The sequence below is a fragment of the Rattus norvegicus genome, chromosome 16, assembly GCF_036323735.1.
Source record: "Rattus norvegicus strain BN/NHsdMcwi chromosome 16, GRCr8, whole genome shotgun sequence".
NCBI classification, from domain to species: domain Eukaryota; kingdom Metazoa; phylum Chordata; class Mammalia; order Rodentia; family Muridae; genus Rattus; species Rattus norvegicus.
In genome coordinates this window covers 52832788-52855055 of record NC_086034.1, presented here as the reverse complement: position 1 = coordinate 52855055, position 22268 = coordinate 52832788, and the positions used below count along the sequence as shown (strand labels likewise).

At 38.3% G+C, this 22268-nt stretch overlaps 1 protein-coding gene across 5 annotated transcripts in view; it reads left to right on the top strand.

Moving 5' to 3' along the window:
* The window catches only part of Cfap97 (cilia and flagella associated protein 97), a 49083-nt gene that overhangs the window by 12720 nt on the left and 14095 nt on the right, over positions 1-22268 (top strand). For all 5 annotated transcript variants that reach the window (XM_008771264.4, XM_063275426.1, XM_063275425.1 and 2 more), the window contains 2 exons: positions 5654-6750; positions 18216-18484. In XM_008771264.4, the coding sequence (XP_008769486.1) occupies positions 5670-6750; positions 18216-18484 (1350 nt within the window). In that variant the 5' untranslated portion in view covers positions 5654-5669. The remainder of the gene's footprint in view (positions 1-5653; positions 6751-18215; positions 18485-22268) is intronic.

Below are 22268 nucleotides of genomic sequence, written 5' to 3'. Positions count from 1 at the left end.
GAAATTCTTCAATTTCAAGAAAATTACTTTAGAGCTAGTACAGTGTTTTCTTAAGTTTATTTAGTGCCAGGTCTATCCATTTGGGAAGTAATTATAATATTGCCCTTAACACTTGAAACTCCAGTACCACTCAATTTTCAATTCTCTTATATTACCATTTAGTAACAATTTCAAATTTCTATAGATCGGTGACATTTCAAACTCATGAATGAGAACCCCCCCCCATAAGAAACAGGTTTTATATCAAGGCCCACCAAACAATATATATAAGGATAGAAATGTTTCATGAAACATTACTCAAAATGTATCATGCACTTTTCAATTTTTATATTACTGTGCTTTAATGATTAGCATGGCCTACTGCATTTATCTTACATTGGGTTTTGACGTGGCTTACAATGTTATAGGTTGTGCTTTGAAACTCGTCTTTTGAAATTTAAGGAAACATAAAAGCCATTTTAATTGCAAAGTTATTAACCAAAAATGATAGAGGAGGGAAACAGGCAACTCTATTTCTGGTCTTTATCTTACAAAAGAAAGAAAGAAAGAAAGAAAGACAGACAGACAGACAGACAGATAACATTTAAGGAGGGGAGCTACAGATTGGGTTATAAAGGTATCTTCCATTTATTCAGTGAATATTTTGACTCGTTTAATGCAAGTGCCTAGAATGATATCAGTAATATTCTGGGGACCCTGCCCTAACTGGCATTTCCTCAGTTTTAGGCCCTCCTTTTTATTATATATTTATATGCCTAAATTTCTAATGTGTGCTCTTCCAAACCATTGTTTATGACTCTTTCTTTATGTGTGCCTACTGAAGAGTGCAGCATAGTTTACTGTTACTTTATTGTTGCTCATTCAGTCCTGATTTTTAATTCAACACTATTTCTTTATAGATCTTAATGTATCTTTTTATGTGATCTTGATATTTTACGTATCTATTTCCTCTTCGACATTAGTAGAACAACTTGTAACTCATTCCTGTTACAGAGCGTAATATCTGCATCCTTGTACATGTCCCTGGGTCACACCGCTAGAAACTGTGAGAGCGAGCTTTATGCCTGGGTATGCCTGGTTTAGTTTCTCCTTTTTCATCACAAAGCATATTTTCACTTATTATTGTATATACACTGTAGTTGTCATAGCAATGGGAAATGTTACAATGCAGTGGAATCTCTTCTAGCAAGTCAACATTTATATCCCTTCAATTTACTTAATCTATATTATTCTTAATCCAGTACACACACACACACACACACACACACACATATATATATATGTTGATTAGTTGTAACTAATGAGAAATGGCCTGACCCATCCTGCTTTGTTAATTTCAGCTTCATAGGTAAAAGTGTGAAACTGCCATTCTTAAAGTTAATGCATGTGCATGCACACACACATACACACACACACACACACACACACACACACACACACACACACACACACACACACTAGATGCTTCTGTTTGTTTACTGGTGCTAATATCCCTATGCCTTGTACAAAGACTTTAGCAGACAACTCTGCCACAGGTCATAGATATATTTGTAGTAAAGAAGACATTAAATCTCTTCTTTGAACTTAAATATCAAGTCTTTGAAATTTTCTGGGATGTCACCTGACTTCTACTGTAAGAACTTATATTCATAAAGTTAGCTTTGAAGCAACAGTAAGAGTTTCTGTATTGATAACTTTAAATGTGTTTGTGAATGGAAAAGTCTCCATTCAATTCCATGCTTCCTTTGTGACAGTTACCCTGGTCTTTGAATAAGAGTAATATAAAAGGGCTGGGGATTTAGCTCAGTGGTAGAGCCCAGCTCCGAAAAAAAGAAAAGAAAAAAAAAAGAGTAATATAAAAATGTATCCTCTTTCTGGATGGTATGAGTGCTTCAGAGTCCCAATGAAAGATATATTCAAAAAGATAGCATATACACATATTTATTTAATCTACATTTGCTGTTAATTCTTTTCATAAGAAATAAAGAGATTTCTTTATCTTTAAAAACTTAAATTTTATTTTTATGCTTAAAAGACTTTGATATTTCTACAGATAATGTGATAGCTGAAATTACGCTTAAGTATCTGAGAGGATTCCATCTCTTTGTTTGCTAGGGATCAAGATCTCTACCTCTAAATTATAGTCCCAGTCCCCCGACACTTCAGATTTTTAATTTGTAAAGAAGGCTGTAATCTATGCCAACATCTTGAAACTAACATCTTGAATTTTAATAGAGGTATGAATTTCATACCATACTGCGTCTCAGTGATGTGTGCCTCTGTTTGAATCTAGGTTTTTGCTAAACTTTTAACTAATTTGTACTTTTATTAATCTTTAGCTTATAAAATAATAACTTTCCTAGACATTATATGTGATATTTATGAACCTGCTTGTCCTTATAATTTTAAATTATATTTCATGTTTAAGTATTTCAAATACCTAACAAATTATACCTATAATTCTAGCAAGGAAACCATTCTAAACACTTTCTTATAAAATTACATGTTTAATCAATCAGATTTCCTTAAGCATTTAAAGATAGATTCAGGCAACATTTTACAAGTCTAAGGGCAGGAAGCTCAGAGGTAGAGAGCTTAGTTAGTATGCCCAAGACCTTGGGTTTAATCCTCAACACTGCAAATTATAAATAAGTAAATGAATTCATGTCTAGCTTTGCATGGTAGTGCATGCCTTTAATCCCAGCTTCCTGAGGCCAAGGCAGGCCAGACTCTGAGTTGAGGCCAGCCTGGTCTACATTGCAAGTTCCTGACTAGCCAAGACTGCATAGTGACATCATGTCTCAACAAAGCAAAAATCAAAGTTTATTTCTAATAGGCAAGAAGGCTTCAAGACCTTAAAGACAGAAAAAGTTACTTTGGTGATACAAATGTGTGAATAAGTACTAGAAACACTTACATTGCTATTGCTAAAAGTGTAATTACTCTTAAAATCATATCCGTACTTATTCTCATGTCTTCCCTTGGGCTGTAGGGCCACTTAACGATAAATAAAACTTTATTCAGTATGTCCTGGCTTCTGTAGGATATACATTACATAATCTAGTGCCTAATTTACTGTGCTGAACTTATTTAAACACAGTAAGCATAGTCTTGCCTCATTGGCTGTATATTAATTATGGAAACGTTTGTGTACCTGTTCTACAACATAACATTTATATTTCCCTTTTGAATATTATTGTGGACTTCGGAGCTCTTGCAGAAATTTTCATTTATATATGTATTTTTTAATTTGTGCAATATCAGGCTTTTTAAACTTAGAGATGGTTAACCTTAATTGTCAGTTTGATTGGATTAGTAAGTACCTAGAGTATAATTGTGAGGGCATTTCTGGAGATGACCAAAAGAGGGAGACTCATCGTGAGTGTGGGAGGCTGCTTAAAGCAACCCCACCAATAGAATGCAGAGGGCAAGAGCCTGCCATCATCGCAGCCATTTGCCTTCTCTCCAGCATGAGATGTACAGCTCTGCCTCCCAGCCTTCCCTTCTGTGATGGACCATGAGCCCAAATAAGTTTCCCATTAACTTCCCTTAATCTGTCCTAGGTATTTTTAGAAGGGCAGACTGACTTTACTCCCATTACTACAGGCATGTTCGATTATTACGCTTGCTGGGAAAAGACGGAGCCTTTGATAAAATGCTTATTTTTCTTTGCTTCTAGTAACAACACCAGCTGCCTCCAGGGACTCTGTTTTATTGTCTATTTTACTTATTTATTTTTTTGCTTGAATGCATGTGTGTGTGCTCTGTGTAAGGAGCCGGAAGAGGATGTTGGATCTCCTGGAACTAGAGTTAGAGGATGGTTGTGAAGCATCAAGTAGGCGTCAGGAAACAGACCTGGCTCCTCCACCCACCGAGCCATCTCTTCAGCTCCTTCCTTCTTGTTTTTTGTATTTAATGGAAAATATGATTAGAAACTAAAGCCTGAAATCAAGGTTATCAGTAATGTGATACTGCTTTTAGGTCACCATGGTAACAGAAGTAAGGAAATACTTTTAAAGGCTATAACTCTATGGAAATGATTTTAGTATAGTTCTAATCATATGGGCTAGTAAGATTTTATATGACCTTTTAAATATCATTATAGGCATGTATAAACCTGCAGGTCAAGTAAATGATGAGGTACATTTTGATATTAGACAGATTGCTGCCAATGTTAAAGTGTCTCATACCAGACCCCCTTTAATACATTGAATCATGTATACTCCTCTGCAGTAATATTTCCTGAGTTATATCTTGTGATATTAAACATTCAGAAATTTGTTTGGAAGCTAGTCGTATATCCTGTTATGTATCTTGGGGTTTCTGCTGCTCAGTGAGATAGGATAGGGGACATTGACTAGGTGTCACAGCTCTCTGTGTGCTTCTTCCTCAGTATGTGAATAAAAACAGAATAGGATGGTTAACAAGTGGTGAAATGCCAAAGCTCACGGACTGGTTCCTTTATTTGTCCCAGAATAATCAGTGATTGAACTGGCTTATCTGATTGTGTATTATTAAAAGATTATGGGGTTGGGGATTTAGCTCAGTGGTAGGAAGCGCAAGGCCCTGGGTTCGGTCCCCAGCTCCAAAAAAAAAAAAAAAAGATTATTAATCTTGATTACTAGTTTGATGTGATTGAGAGATACAGAGAGATTAACAAAGCATACATAGGTGTGTCTAAGGAGATTCTCGGGACCGTTAAGTCAAGGCTTCAACCTAATGATAAAGTCACTGGGTTAGTGGTAGAAATTAGAGAATGAGGCTTGATGGGAAGAAGTAGATGACTGGCTGAGAGTGTCATTGAAGGACCTGTCTTACACCTTTGCTTGCGTCTTGGCCGCCATGAGTTAAACAGCTTTGCTCAGTCACACCCTTCTGGCCATGGAGGATCAAATCATGGGCTAAAAATAAATCTTTCCTTATTTTGATATTTTATTGTACTGACAAAAACAAATGGCTAAAAGCCATTTGTACTGGCTAGTTTTGTGCATCAACTTGACACAAGCTGGAGTTATCACAGAAAAAGGAGCTTCCCTTGAGGAAATGCCTCCATGAGACCCAGCTGTAAGGCGTTTTCTCAATTAGTGATCAATGGGGGAGGACCCAGCCCACTGTGGGTGGTGCCATCCCTGGGCTGGTGGTCTTGGGTTCTGTAAGAAAGCAAGCAGAGCAAGCCGGTAAGTAACATCCCTCCATGGCCTCTGCATCAGCTCCTGCTTCCTGACCTGCTTGAGCTCCAGTCCTGACTTCCTTTGGTGATGAACAGCAATGTGGAAGTGTAAGCTGAATAAACCCTTTCCTCCCCAACTTGCTTCTTGGTCATGATGTTTGTGCAGGAATAGGAACCGTGACTAAGACACCATTTGTCTTGTCTTCTTTTAAACTGTAATTGTACTGTACAGATGGGAGACTTTCCTTCGGGTTCAAATATTACTGTCTTCGATATACCTGCCCTGATGAACTATTGTTTTCTTGTGAATTCTGAGACTTTTATATCACTTGATATCCCTGGAACTCCATCATGACTTCACAAACTTGGTTTACTTTTTAATAGTGTTTGTTTGTTTACTACCAGCATTTTCTCATTTTGGGAAAGTAAAAATGAGAAGTGTTTGGAAATCACTCTGGTCTGATGGCTGTACCCCCTTTTCAGATATACTTTTGGCATCATGGATCGGTTTGGCGATATCTCAGAAGGTGAAGTGGACCATTCTTTCTTTGACAGTGATTTTGAAGACACAAAGAAATGTGAAAGTAATTCCATTTTTGACAAGCAAAATGATGATGACTTTAAGGAAGGAATAAATAAGGACATCAAAAATTTAAACTTGAAATTTGGAGTACAAAATGATAACCTTAAAGAGAAAATAGATAATGACACAGAAAATGTGAACGTGAAACTTGGGATACAAACAAAGGAAAATTACCTTACTCAGAAGGGAAATGAAAGGAAACCAAAATTTCCCTCAAAGGAACAACATGTAGAAAATGACCCTATACAAACAAGAAGTCCCTCATTGTTGACTTCTTCAAGGTCAAAAAAACTGTGTGATACCACAAAAGGAAATAAACTACATTTGCCTGTTCCAAATAGAATTCCTAAAATTGTGAAAGGTGAGGATGACTACTACACAGATGGAGAGGAAAGCAGTGACGATGGGAAGAAGTACCACGTGAGGTCTAAGTCAGCGAAGCCCTCTAGTAACTTAAAAAAGAACAACACAAGTAAGAAGTATTCCAAAGCCAGTTCCTCCTCTCTGTCTTCCTCATCTTCACGATCAAGCTCAGACTGCTCAGATATAGGATCTGACATGCAAAATAAACCTGATTCAGGTTCATCAGGGAAACGAGTTTCTAGTGTAACCCCCTCATCACCAAAGCAGAAGTGTAAGTCAGGAAGAAAATCAAGTGCTAAACAGAAGGCAGGTGACTATAATGCAGAGTCAGAAGACAACGTAACAGACGTAACTCCCGCGTCAACTCCAGACAGCAGCCCTGCCCAGCCATTTGAGTTGAGCCAATCACAGAATCAAAAAGTAAAAGTTAAAAGACAAGAAAATGTGAGCCGGGATGTGTATGAGGATGTGGAGGCTTTAAAGAATGATTCAAGATGTCTGAAATCAGCCAAAAGGAAAGAAAAGCATGGACAGAATTTTGCTCCAAAATCATCAGTGTTAGATGCAAATCTAGACCGTAGATCCAAGCAAAAAGTCTTACATGACACAATGGACCTTAATCATCTGTTGAAAGGTAACGTTTGAACTTCTGTATATTTAATTTGCATATTAACTAGACTCAAGTAGTATGTGCTATGCATGCATATGCACAGGTTTTTCTAGTCAGTGTCTTTGGGATGATTGATATTTTAGTAACTTTCTAGATATATTCCATTATACTGTAAAAAAACTTGGAATATCATTTGAATTGTCAGATAATTAAATCAATAGGACTAGAAATTTCAGATTAGTTTTCAATTCTCAAACTCAAAGAACCTTGTACTCTTCTGAGGCAGTCCTGTCTTCACTCTTCACCTACCAGTAAATATCTGCTTTGCAATCCACTGTTCACTTTCAGACATGAGTGTCCAGAAAAACACTTCCTCTCCCTCTCAAAGCACCAGAACCTTTGTAAGGAAGCATCTTCAGACAGTTTGCACTTCGTTATAGTCCCCAAATTGCTTTGGTTACAGTCTTCACTCCTGAACCAGTCATTGACCATGGGGAGAGACATACGAAGCCAATCAGACTCCTGCTGAAGTTAGTCAGGGTGAGAGTTCCAAGGCCCAGATCTACTATGGAGGACTATAGAAATAGGTGCAGACTGGGTAATTATGTTTGTTCACTCAGTTCCTTTAACTTTAGTGTACATGTAGAACATCCTGGGATCCCATTCAGACTACTACTCTGTTATGGTAACTGAAACCCTGATGGCTGAACGTTTCACCTGGCCCAGTGTTGATGGCAGTTCTACTTGCCAGAGGCTCATAGTTCTGGGTCAGCATGCTGTTCCCTGTATGCACACTGATGTACGGGACAATACATTCAGATTTGGGGAGATGGCTCAGTGATTAAGAGCACTTGCTGCTCTTGCCAGAGGACCTGGGTTTACTTTCCATATACACATGGCAGTTCATAACCACTTTGAGAAGATCCAACACCGTCTGGCCTTGTTAGTCAGGCCTGTACAATGGTGCATGTACATATATTACAAACATCCATACATATAAGAATATATTAGACTCAAACATAAATAAGGCATCTTTGTTACCGTTAAGCTATTTCTTAAACTTAGCCAGATGCTAAGAACATATATATTTCTAATTTTTAAGTGAGAACAACAATTAACTACCCCCACCTTATTCCTGAACACTCTCCACAGTTACAGTTGAAATGCTATGGAAAATTTTCTTTGTGAGACAGACTCAGCTTTCAGTTTTTGCTGTACACTACCAAGCCCTAATGTAAGAAACTTGTTAATAAAGTATTCTTCTGGCCTTTTGTTGTTGACGTAGGCAGGGTCTACATAGCCCAGGCTGGCCTTGAATGTCTATGATCCTCCTGCCTCAGCCCTCTGAGGGCTGGAATTAAAGTCATGCACCACCACAGCCAAAAGTACTTTGTAACAAAGGGGACATTTTGCTAATTAACATATCTGCTGTTAGAATCCATGAAAAGTAGTGCACCAAGGGAAGTCTTCAAAATGTTTCAAACTACTAATCCATTACATAAGGTACATCTTATGTTTTCCATAAGTTTTCCAAAATTATTATTCAGTTGACAACATGAAACTTTCAAGATCCTCATAACTTGTCTGTATTTGCCCCATGGACCTAAACGGTAGTAGGCATGGTAGTAGTGGTTACCAGCCCTGCCCCACCTGGGCCTCTTTTCCATTCATCTCATAACTACTTTATCACTTTCATTTTCTACCAAATGGGCTTTTCTATGCTGCTTTGGCTTCTCTAGTTGATCCATAGCCTTCCTTTACTTTCTTTTTTTTTTTTTTTTTTTTTTTTTTTCGGAGCTGGGGACTGAACCCAGGGCCTTGCGCTTGCTAGGCAAGCGCTCTACCACTGAGCTAAATCCCCAACCCCAACCTTCCTTTACTTTCATGAAAGATAAATCCACTTAATATAGGGAATGTGTGACATGTTTAAAGACCTCCTGATAGAAAATGATCCTGTTAGCAAACATCTGAAGGAGGAGTTCAACACACTGTGTCATTGTCCTAATGTAAACATTTTCACTGGCTTAGGTAGATGAAGAGAAAAACTTGCCAATTCCTGTAATGAGATTTGAGTAAACAATTTCATAAATTGTTACAATAGGCAAATGTCCACATACTAAAGAATGTAGCAAACTGTAAAATAGTAGTTTGAGAGCTTGTTCTTTATTAAATATAAATTAAGTTTAATAAAAGGATATAAGCAAATATCCCAATATAGTCAGTAGCATGGTGAAACAGTATCGAATTGGGTATTTACTCAGTAAAGTAGATGCAATTCTGGGCATTGAAATCCAGAGCTCTAGGCTTTTAGTGTTATTGACATGTCCATGAGCTAGATAGTAACTGTTTATAGGATGTGGTAGTTGATATAAATTGCTTGAGTCCAGTCTAGATTGAGAGTTCTGGTGTTTACTCAAAATTAATAGATCAACGTAGCTTGGTATTAGAAATGTAATTTTAAGAGAACATGAAAGAGTGGTACAATTTCGTCCTCTTACTGTACAAGGATGTTAACTTGGGGAATTTCCATCCCTGCAATGTCCAAAGTTTGTGCCTGGAATCAGATATTTAACCTTGGTCTAGAAATCCTTGACTAGGCATTGAGGGGCTTAAAGAGGAGCAGTAAACACATTTTGATACTAGATTATATCACAAGTCTTATATATTTGGTAAGCATTTAAGGACTTGAACAGACTGGATTAAAGATACATTTGATACTTTGTCTATAAGTTGGATCACTTTAAAAGGACTCTGAAAGGGCCAAATAAAGACATGTTAGAAATATATAGCCTCAAAATTTCTCTCTACTTTTGAAAAGAAAAGTAAAAGAGGAAAAAGTAGAATTAAGGAATCATTAAGAAATGAAGAAACTGGTTATAAGTTTTTATGAAGATACCAGTGTGGATATTATGGAGGAATTACAGGAAATATTTAACAGATCTACTACTACCCGTGAGAAAGAGCTGGCTGTGCTGAAATGATTGGTTTCCAGTATGCCTGGCCTGGCACCACAGGTTGATCTCTTTATTAAATATAAATTAAGTTTAATAAAAGGATATAAGCAAATATCCCAATAGAGTCTAGCATGGTGAAACAGTATTGAATTGGGTATTTACTCAGTAAAGTAGATGCAATTTTGGAAGGTTGACATTGTTAATCCCTCTAACATGTTACCTAGTATTTATTACCAAGCCTCTGAAAAAAGCTAAAGGCAACAGAGGGGGCACATCCTTGTTATGATAACTAATATTGAGAATTGATTTTTTAAGCAAAACTAAATGATTGTAGAGAGATCTATGAAGACAAAGCTATTGTAACTAAGAAAAGAAACCCTAACTTGCTTTCTACATTGCCTGTGTGCTACATATAATGAGTGGGGTCTCCAAGGGGCTTCATGACAGTGAAAGCACAGTGCAGAAGCAGCTATATTTTGTTCAGCGAAGCATTTGAAAATGACAAAGCTGTTACACTCTTTCACACACATTTTTAACTTAAAAATTAAATTCTGTTCATGTATTTATTGTATGTATGTGTGTACACATGAGCACAAATGTGCTAGAACATGTGTGTATAGGTCAGAGGAAAATGTGCGGTCATCATTGCATACCTCTACCATGTAGGTGCTGTGGATAGAACTTGGTTGTCTTACAGACTCTATTTTATAGAAATGTTATGTTGACATATAATTGTTACTGACAGAGGGATGAGTAAATAGTTGTTGGGTTTTTGTTTGTTTGTTTTGTACTATTAGTTTTTTACATAATAAATACTGGCAGATGTAACCCATGGAGACATTAGTGTGTCTTAACCTTTAGGACTATAAAGAATCCAAAACAAAAAATTTAAGAATGTATAGGAAAATGGAGCTATAATTTATTATTGTACTAGTGATTGTATTCTGAAATTTAGAGACATTTTTAGAAAAAATGTTAACTTCCTATTTTAGGTAAGAAAAAAAAATGAAAGGGCGCATTTTATAAAAGCTGTAGGAAGAAAGGCCAAACAATAAAGTAAATGATTTTAACTTAGAAGACATTGTGGTTGTGTTAAAAAGTTGAATCATAAATATTATTCAGTCTTAAAAAGGAAGAAAAAGCTAGTCCATGCTACAGTGTGACTGAGACTGGAGGACACTGTGCTGAGTAAAGTAAGTCTTGAAAAGACAAACACTGGAGACTGAAGAGAAGGTGAGCATGTTTTGCTGGTATACTAATTCCAGCAATGGGGAAGACAAGAGGTTCCCTGGGGCTCTGTGGCCAGACAGCCTAGAGTAAATCAATGAACTCCAGGTGAGAGGCCATCTCAAAAAACTAATGTGGACAGCTCCTATTAAATGAGACCCCAACTTGAGCTTTAGCTATCATGTTGTTGCCGTAAAATTTTTAAAACAGTTTCTTTTATCCCACACTAGATCCAGCACCGTAGTGCACACATGGCATCTGTTGAATATTTTCATCTCAGTCAACAAAGCTTCTCATCCTCTAAGCTCCATCCGATATCACACTTCCGATGGCTACTCTATGAGCCTGGCAACAATCTCTCTACTCATCTAGATCCCAAGGCAGGTTGCCACCAGGCCAGACATACACATCCCAATTCTGTGGTGGCCCAGTGTCTCTATCCACCACACACTCTCTTGAACTCAAATAGCCACATGAAAGAACACACAACACAATAACCTCTGATCCAATTGATAAGATAATTTATTCATCTAGACATATAAAGCCCTCTATACATCCATCCCTTAAGAATAATCAAAACAACCTACAAATGTTCAGAGTGAAATCTCAACATCTGCTGCCATGTTCTCTCGGCTGCTCCTTCTCTCTTGCTCCAGTCTCCTCCTCTAAAACTTTTCTCCCACCTCCTTCCTTCTCATCCAATGATAGGCCTCATTCTATCCTGTACCTGTCTTCACCTGCATAATGTTATCAACCTACATTTCACCCTTTGATTCCATTTATGTGAGGGTCTTAGTCAAACTCACGGAAACAGAATTTCAATTTCCATGGTCTAGTAAAAGGAGGACAGAGATTTGCTGGCTGCTTTGTTTACTTGGCTTTTTTATCATTATGAATTTTAGTTTTCCAACATACAGCATTATGAAAAATGAATTGTAATATCACTGACTTGTACACATAAAAATAGAATAGTAAAATTTGGATTTTGTTTATTTTGCTACAGTAAAAAGGAAAATCCCAGTAATTTTGACAGCTTCTGTTATGATAATTTTAAGTACTCATTAAATACCATTTATACTTGGAGAGAATAAATCAACAAAAATCCAACCAAAACCGTATTAGGAAGATTGAAAATAGAAGGGTTTTCAAAGGTATGTCTCTTTTAAAAGAAGAACTAGAAGTATCAACCCTACTAGTACAAAAACAGTTGTGAAAAATACTAAAGGGCACAAAAAAGGGTGTTTCATCTTAGTATATAAGCCAAGTGACACTAAAAATGTAACATTGTCTAGACAATAAATTAATGAAGATCAAGCTACTAAGGAGGATTAAAAATCAGACCAAAGCACCAGAAAGTATTTTTTAGTGTTAATTGTGCATGTGGGCTGCACTTGATCCACAGGTCTCTGTCTCTAGTATGCGTCCATGTTTGTTTGTTTGTGTTTTTAAAGGATAAAATATTCGGTAACTATTGCTACAGAAAAAATTACCCTAGCACTTGTAGAATAGAACATAGACGTAACTCAGTGCCTTGGGACAGAATTGTCTGAGCGTTTGTTTATCTACATGTCAGACACCTGGACTTGGTACAAACAGGAGGTTAGGGCTGCTAACCAGAGACACCTCTCACAGTGTCTTTGTCGCTTGTCTCCTCACATAGGCCTAGCTTCTTCAAGCATGGTAGCCTCAGGGAAATTAGACTTATTCCACATACTCAGGGCTCCAAGCATAGTGTTTCCAGAAAATACAGAAACCTCAGAGCTGTTTGTGACTTAGTCTCTAGAGGCCTGTAATCCTTTTGTGTTTGTTTGGCTTCATTCAGATAGGATCTTCCTGTGAGACTTAACTAACCTAAAACTTGCTATGTAGATCTAGGCTAGCTTTGAACTTGTAGTAACCCTCTGGCTTCTGCAGTCCATTTGCTGGTTTATAGGCATGTACCACTATGCCCAGTGTCTGTAGAAATGATTACAAACCTCCCAGATTTAAAGTAGGCCACAGACCCTGCTTTGTTTCTTTCTTTGTTTCTTTCTTCATTTCTTTGTTTCTTTCTTCCTTTCCTTCTTTCTTTCTTTTTTTTAAAGATGGGGTCTCGTATCAGCCAGGCTGTAGCTGGTATAGCCCTGACTGTCTGGCCCTTGCCTCCTCCTCCTGAACCTTAGGATTACAAGCATACACTCATGCAAAGTATTACATTGTGCTAACCATAAAACCCAGGGTTTGAGCCATGCTCCACAAGTACCCTACCTTTTAATAGACTGTCAAATTGTTTATAGAAATAGCTTAAAAATCTCTCCACTACTAGTTCTTTCTCCCATATACAAAATACATCCAAAGATGGCCTCAACTTCAAGATCCAGAACCTAAATCAGGTCCAGGTTCAGCCAAGATTCTTCAGATGTTGTTCAGTGAGTAAACCTCTTAAGTACTCTGAACATCTTCTATTGGGGGAGATAAGGGAGGAGTGATTGTTTTAACTCTGAACCCTATAAGTCCTGTCTCTTACATTTTCTCTATATTTTGTTTGAAAACTGATCAATTCCTGGGTTTAGATCATATTTCTCTCCTTATCTTACTATGGATAATGTAAGCCATTATATTTTCAAAATCCTACTAAAATGTCTTAGCCCAAACCCACCAGTATGCCATTTTCCTTGTCGCCATAGCAGTGCTGCTAGACAGCCAGTTCATTCTCTTGGGCTTCATCAACAACCGTTTTTCCTTTTATGTATGAGTGCTTTGTGGGCATGTGTGCATATGTGTGTAACACATGTGAACAAGTCTCAGAGGAGGCCAGAAGAGCGTTGAATCCCCTGGAACTAACCGTACATATAGTTGTGAGCCTACATATGGGTGCTGGTAGCCAAGCTCTAGTCCCTGAGCCAGAGTCACCTCTCCAGCCCCTATTAACAGGTTTTTTTCCAGGCTCTTCCAGCTCTAATTGCCCATCAGGTTTCAAACCTAGAGCCACTGACTTTAGGTTTGCTCCATTAGCATTCCATTTCCTTGTATTAAACTTTGTAGTAGTTACTATTGTTCTGATAATAAATTATCATAAAATTCAAGTTGTATAAAGCAGCAACCTCAGATGATTCAGATGATTGGATCAGAGTTCCTGTATGTGGCTTCCTAGTAATGATTTGTGGTCTATCCTATGGCAGCCTCCAGCTACTCTCAGGCATGTATATACAGCTCTGGGATCCCAGCACAAGGGTGTGTGTTTCAGAATCTTTTATCACACCGTGAATCCCTAGATTGTGTTATTTACTGAAAAAAAAAAAACATTTCTTGTGGTGTGACTCAGCCCTTAACACACATGTTTAGTCTCTCTGGCTGGAATACTGATATGCTCTTAGTGCGCACCTTTAATCCCAAAGAGTGAAAGTAAGGTTAGTTTGTAGAAGGAAGCACCCATGTTTGAGAGTGATGTCTAACTGGATGGCAGGCAGACAGAGTGATGAATCAGAGAAAGATTTGACAAACGAGGTATGCCCAACTCTCACTAGAAGAGAGAGGAAAGGGAAGCTGCTTGAGGGGCAGTGCAGAGAAGAGAAGGAGGAAAGCAGTTTTACCAGGGCAGTTATAGAGAGACAGCTTGCAGAGAGAGAACAGGCCAGAGAATGAGAAGGAGCCAGAAGATTAGAACATAATACCAGAGTTAGTATGAGGCCAAGCAGAGCAATTCACTCAGAGGCCAAAAGAAGCCAATTTAAATCCAGCTTGGAGAGGAGTTTGAAAAGCCAGAATAGCTGAGTTAACCAACCAGTCGGCTCAGCAAGAACTAAGAAGGGTGAGCTTGCTCAGCAGAAAGTCTCAGAGGTCGAAAACGTCTAGGCCTAGATTGTGCAGAGGCTGGAAGCTTCCAGGACTAGGCCTAGGGTAGCAGGAGGAGACAGTAAGCTTCAGAGACAACAGTTACACCAGAGAGAATAAAGAATACTTTTATAGGTGCGTGCGTGCGTGCGTGCGCGCATATGTGCATTCATGTGTGTTACAGAGCCCCTAGCCTTGAAATCCCAGACTGGGCCTAGACCTCTCATATCAGGGCTCATGACTTCCTATAACTCCACCTCCAGGGCTGTTATACCTTTACTGGACTTTATGGGCACCTGCATGCATGCAGCAAACAGACATACACATCCACATAAATAAGAATAAAATGAATCTTGGGGACTGGAGAGATGACTCAACTCGCTGTTCTTTTTAGGGCTCCTATGTTTGATTCCTAGCACCTGTATAGCAGCTCACAGCCATCTTTAACTCCAGTTCCAGAAAACCTGACACTCTCTTCCAGCCTCACAGGGTACCAGGCATGAATATAGGACACAGGCATACATGCAAGCATATACCCACATGTAAAGTTTTAAAAATAAAGTGAATCTTTAGAAAAGTTTATATCTAAAGATATGTCACATACCATTTTGACTGTACTTTGTTGGTTATAGCTGTAAGAATCCAACATTCAAAGAAAGGAAACACAAAAGGATGTCACAAAATCTCTCATCTAACAAGTTGTTAATTAAGAAGGCAAATAATAAATCTTGTAAATTGAGATCTTATAACTTGTTAATGTTGGCTTTTTAAAAGAAATCTTTTTTCTTTCAATCAGCTTTAAAAGTAACTGCTGCTGTTTTTTCTCCAGAGGCCATGTCTGTATAAGGACAGTTGTTTGTTTTGAGACTGGTTCATGTCTTCCAGACTAGTCTGGAACTCAGTGTGTGGAAGAGAATGGCCTTGAACTTGGGATTCTTCTGCCTCCACCTTCCAGTGCTAGAATTAGATTACGCTGCACATGTACACGACCATTGCTGTCAGCTTTGTGAGATGCTAGGAGGCAAAGCAGAGCTGTGCTGTCAGTGACTCAACCCCACTCACCTCCTGCCCCCCTGGAAGAGCTGCTGAAAAGGACTAACACTGCAGGAGTGCAGACAACATCCGTAACATTCCCACTGGTAGCTTCACATACACGTTTTAAAATGTTGTCTCTATTTTTAGTAGCAATGAAAGTAAAGCCCCATACAATACTTCAGTACTCTATGAAGTGGGGTTAAATGATGCCACTAGTCTTTATGGTTCTAGGTTGAAACAGATTGAGGACTTTGTGTGGCATTGCTTCACACAGGAAAATTCAGGAGAAAATAGCATTTGTAAACATATAAGTTTAGATAGATATAAATACAAAATTGTTAACTCAAAGACTTATCTATTTATTCTATGTATTTAATAAGCTCACTGTTGCTGGCCCACCAGAAGAGAGCATCAGATCTCATTACATGGTTGTGAGCCACCAAGTGGTTGCTGGGAATTGAACTCAGGACCTCTGGAAGAGCAGTCAGTGCTCTTAACCGCTGAGCCATCTCTCCAGCCCTCATTTTTAGATTTTATGTGAAGACTTTGATTATATGTTTGATGCCAATTAGTATACAGTCACTTTAAGTGTCAGTAATACCTGCTATCAAGAAATAAGCACTAGGGCTAGAGAGATGACTCAGTGGTTAAGAGCACTGACTGCTCTTCCAGAGGTCCTGAGTTCAATTCCCAGCAACTACATGGTGGCTCACAACCATGTAATGAGGTCTAATGCCCTCTTCTGGTGCAATGTACTCATATAAATAAAAATAAGTAAATAATAATAAAAGAAATAAGCACTATCCATCTGCTTCATTTTGTTTTCAATGAAAGAAAGCTTAAAGACTGCTTTAGGCAGCTGTTTGATGAGCTAAACTTTTTTTTTACTGTTGCTTTTTTTACTTTTAAAAAGTATCATTAGGAACTGTAGCTTAATCTCATTTAGAATGAGATTCTAAAGAATTCCATATATAGCTAAATTAGCATAGAAACTTTTTAAAATTATAAAATAAGTGTTTATTAGAAGGGAGGTAATTTAATGTATGTATATGTAGTTTTTAAAACATGGGCAATCATTCAAGTTTTGTTATTTACTTGGTGTGGTTTTCAACTGCCATTATCAACAATTAATTTCATATTTTTTCTTAAAGAGGAAGCTCCTGTTTTATTTGTTGTTCCTATAATTTTCAATAGTTTTTGTGGCCTTTGGTATAAATGTAAGTAAAATTTCTGCTTTTCTTAATTTGCCCAAGTGATTGGATTAAACCCATTGTAAAACAGAAGTTAAAAATACCACTCCCCTTTCCAGCACTGTGTGGGACAGAATCCAGTGCTAAACTAGACATGTGAAGAGGAATAGCTTTTGTGAGGTAACAACAATCATTACTTTGAGAGAGACTGTCGTAAGGACTGTGGAGGTGACAGTAGGCGTGGCTGGGCAATGTGCACTGCTTGCTGGACAAGGCTGACAACCGAAGTCCAGCTCCTGGAATCTGAAGCGGAAGGAGAAAGCCACCTCCACAGAGTTGACTGGGCTCTTCTAATGTGCACAGGCATGCACACAAAACAGTAGGGCTTTTTAATCTTAAAAATACTATAATACCAAAGCAAAACTACACTTGGTAACCTGATAAATATATTGCTACTCTAGTATATGCTGAAGTAGAAACATTCCCCAAGCTCGGTGGTTTTAAAAACTTTTCACAAGTGTGTGGTAATAGTCGTGCTTAGTGAAGATTTTCCTAACACTTTTTAAGCATGATGTTAAAATTCCTTTCAGGCAGAGGACATAGCTCAGCAGTACCGTGCTTGCCTAGAATGGACAAGACCCTAGGTTCAGTTCCCATCACTGCCCAACAAAAATCATTTGGTAATCATCGTGTGCAAATTTTTTTCTTGGCTAGAAATGTCTTTTATATAGTGTGTTCATTTGGGCTTATGCTTAATACAAAATAGAATCTTTGGCATTCACAGAAGTACTTAATCACAATTTTAAAACCCACGATATTCATAGTGTGATACATTCAGATTAAGTTGTTAATTCTAGACTAGTCTGAATTTATTTTTGCCATTTCTTCCCTCAGTCATTGCCAAGGATGTGTTGTTTTTGTTGAACAGTAAAATTATTGTATCAGTGCACTCAAACTTAGAGTTTCCTAAAGTCCCTCATTATTAAACTGCTGTAGAAAACAAAGCAGACGTGGCGGGAGTGGGTTTTTGTTAAGTTACCTTCCTAAAAACTGGTGTCACACACCTTGACATAGTCTGCTTTGAATACCGGCTTGCATAGCTTTTATGCTCAAAGGGCCCAGCAATTATAAAACTTGAAACTTTTCCTATACAAATGAGTCATTAACTCACTTCCTATGTTGTGTGAACTTAGTTTCTACTATTAAGAATGAAAGCATGGCCCATCGTACTTGTTTTGTTTACCATTGTCCCTTTTGTTCCCTTGTATAGCTTTCCTGCAGTTAGATAAAAAGGGACCACAGAAACATCACTTTGAGCAGCCTTCAATAATACCTAGGAAAAACTACTCTTTCACAAGAGAAGAGGTGAGACAGATTGATCGGGAGAATCAGAGGCTTTTGAAAGAACTGTCAAGACAGGCTGAAAAACCAGGAAACAAAAGTACAATTCCTGGAAGATCGCTCGGCCATCCACCTAAGTTGTATCACAGTGCTCTCAACAGACAGAGGGAACAGCAAAGGATTGAAAGAGAAAATATGGTAAGCAACATCCTTGAGTCATCAAAGCAAGTGCATGTGTACTGACTTGTAAGGACAGCTTACAGAAAACCCTAGTACGACCAACTTTTCAATACAGTTACATAATGCAGTTACATATACGTGGCATGAATTGTCTAGATGTTAACAATGTGTGTTTATTAACTGGTAGATTATTTAGGTGTCATTAAAAGAAAACACTGAAGCTTCACTGTTCTCTGATTAGATCAGTTAAGCCACTGTACACTTAGAGGAAATGGTACCCAGGAATCAGATACATGTATCCTCTGTAATGTATGCAGTCACTGGCTAACTCTGCTTTACCCCACTATCCTGCAAATTCTACATGATCTATTGATAATCTAGAATATGTCAAATTTGGCACTCAATTTGAAATGAGTGCAGCATTCATAGTTTTGAATTAAATAGTTACTTTGATATTTTAAAGAATATATACACAAGACTTGAAAATCTTCACACTTAAGCTAGTATAGTGTATCTTATTTTTCTCAGTAAAGTTCATCTCATAGTAATTGCTGTATATTGAGCTCTTTCTAGGCCTTGTTCTAAATATCCTCCACATATTATCTTACTGAATCGTGACAAATCTTTGAGGTAGGCATTTTTAAAAAGTATCATAGCCATGAAAAAACTAAAACCTAACAGGGTTAAATAATTACCCAAAATAAGTGCCTGAGCCAAACCTAGGTAGTCTCGTAACCAAATAGAGTTGTAAACTGAAATCGGACTTCTGTAGGTTTATAAGGTCAAAGAAGAATGAAAAAGCTGTTGAAATTAAGGCAGATCCAAAACTGACCCTCATGCTTCATCACCAGTGTGTGTCTGTATAAAATGGCCTGGTAACAGATTTTAGGTGTTTATCATCATCTCTGTCCCCAACATAGCCCCACACAGAGCGAAGGTACTACTAAAATAACTGAAGTGAGTTTTGATGCAATGAGCTAGCTTGCACAGTAGCCTTCTGTATATCATGTTAACCATATTTGATTCATCTTGTGAAAATTTGGAATTACTAATGTCACAAACCTTTATTTGTTTATTTAGTTTTCATGTGTCCATTTGGATATGAAGCCTCTTTTTTTTTTATTAACTTGAGTATTTCTTATATACATTTCGAGTGTTATTCCCTTTCCCGGTTTCCGGGCAAACATCCCCCTCCCCCCTCCCCTTCCTTATGGGTGTTCCCCTCCCCACCCTCCCCCCATTGCCGCCCTCCCCCCAACAGACTAGTTCACTGGGGGTTCAGTCTTAGCAGGACCCAGGGCTTCCCCTTCCACTGGTGCTCTTACTAGGATATTCATTGCTACCTATGAGGTCAGAGTCCAGGGTCAGTCCATGTATAGTCTTTAGGTAGTGGCTTAGTCCCTGGAAGCTCTGGTTGCTTGGCATTGTTGTACATATGGGGTCTCGAGCCCCTTCAAGCTCTTCCAGTTCTTTCTCTGATTCCTTCAACGGGGGTCCTATTCTCAGTTCAGTGGTTTGCTGCTGGCATTCGCCTCTGTATTTGCTGTATTCTGGCTGTGTCTCTCAGGAGCGATCTACATCCGGCTCCTGTCGGTCTGCACTTCTTTGCTTCATCCATCTTGTCTAATTGGGTGACTGTATATGTATGGGCCACATGTGGGGCAGGCTCTGAATGGGTGTTCCTTCAGTCTCTGTTTTAATCTTTGCCTCTCTCTTCCCTGCCAAGGGTATTCTTGTTCCCCTTTTAAAGAAGGAGTGAAGCATTCACATTTTGATCATCCGTCTTGAGTTTCATTTGTTCTAGGCATCTAGGGTAATTCCAGCATTTTGGCTAATAGCCACTTATCAATGAGTGCATATCATGTATGTCTTTCTGTGATTGGGTTAGCTCACTCAGGATATTTTCCAGTTCCAACCATTTGCCTACGAATTTCATAAAGTCATTGTTTTTGATAGCTGAGTAATATTCCATTGTGTAGATGTACCACATTTTCTGTATCCATTCCTCTGTTGAAGGGCATCTGGGTTCTTTCCAGCTTCTGGCTATTATAAATAAGGCTGCGATGAACATAGTGGAGCACGTGTCTTTTTTATATGTTGGGGCATCTTTTCGGTATATGCCCAAGAGAGGTATAGCTGGATCCTCAGGCAGTTCAATGTCCAATTTTCTGAGGAACCTCCAGACTGATTTCCAGAATGGTTGTACCAGTCTGCAACCCCACCAACAATGGAGGAGTGTTGCTCTTTCTCCGCATCCTCGCCAGCATTTGCTGTCACCTGAGTTTTTGATCTTAGCCATTCTCACTGGTGTGAGGTGAAATCTCAGGGTTGTTTTGATTTGCATTTCCCTTATGATTAAAGATGTTGAACATTTCTTTAGGTGTTTCTCAGCCATTCGGCATTCCTCAGCTGTGAATTCTTTGTTTAGCTCTGAACCCCATTTTTTAATAGGGTTGTTTGTCTCCCTGCGGTCTAACTTCTTGAGTTCTTTGTATATTTTGGATATAAGGCCTCTATCTGTTGTAGGATTGGTAAAGATCTTTTCCCAATCTGTTGGTTGCCGTTTTGTCCTAACCACAGTGTCCTTTGCCTTACAGAAGCTTTGCAGTTTTATGAGATCCCATTTGTCGATTCTTGATCTTAGAGCGTAAGCCATTGGTGTTTTGTTCAGGAAATTTTTTCCAGTACCCATGTGTTCCAGATGCTTCCCTAGTTTTTCTTCTATTAGTTTGAGTGTGTCTGGTTTGATGTGGAGGTCCTTGATCCACTTGGACTTAAGCTTTGTACAGGGTGATAAGCATGGATCGATCTGCATTCTTCTACATGTTGACCTCCAGTTGAACCAGCACCATTTGCTGAAAATGCTATCTTTTTTCCATTGGATGGTTTTGGCTCCTTTGTCAAAAATCAAGTGACCATAGGTGTGTGGGTTCATTTCTGGGTCTTCAATTCTATTCCATTGGTCTATCTGTCTGTCTCTGTACCAATACCATGCAGTTTTTATCACTATTGCTCTGTAATGCTGCTTGAGTTCAGGGATAGTGATTCCCCCTGAAGTCCTTTTATTGTTGAGGATAGCATTAGCTATCCTGGGTTTTTTGTTATTCCAGATGAATTTGCAAATTGTTCTGTCTAACTCTTTGAAGAATTGGATTGGTATTTTGATGGGGATTGCATTGAATCTGTAGATTGCTTTTGGTAAAATGGCCATTTTTACTATATTAATCCTGCCAATCCATGAGCATGGGAGATCTTTCCATCTTCTGAGGTCTTCTTCAATTTCTTTCTTCAGTGTCTTGAAGTTCTTATTGTACAGATCTTTTACTTGCTTGGTTAAAGTCACACCGAGGTACTTTATATTATTTGGGTCTATTATGAAGGGTGTCATTTCCCTAATTTCTTTCTCGGCTTGTTTCTCTTTTGTGTAGAGAAAGGCTACTGATTTATTTAAGTTAATTTTATACCCAGCCACTTTGCTGAAGTTGTTTATCAGCTTTAGTAGTTCTCTGGTGGAACTTTTGGGATCACTTAAATATACTATCATATCATCTGCAAATAGTGATATTTTGACTTCTTCTTTTCCGATCTGTATCCCCTTGACCTCCTTTTGTTGTCTGATTGCTCTGGCTAGAACTTCAAGAACTATATTGAATAAGTAGGGAGAGAGTGGGCAGCCTTGTCTAGTCCCTGATTTTAGTGGGATTGCTTCAAGTTTCTCTCCATTTAGTTTAATGTTAGCAACTGGTTTGCTGTATATGGCTTTTACTATGTTTAGGTATGGGCCTTGAATTCCTATTCTTTC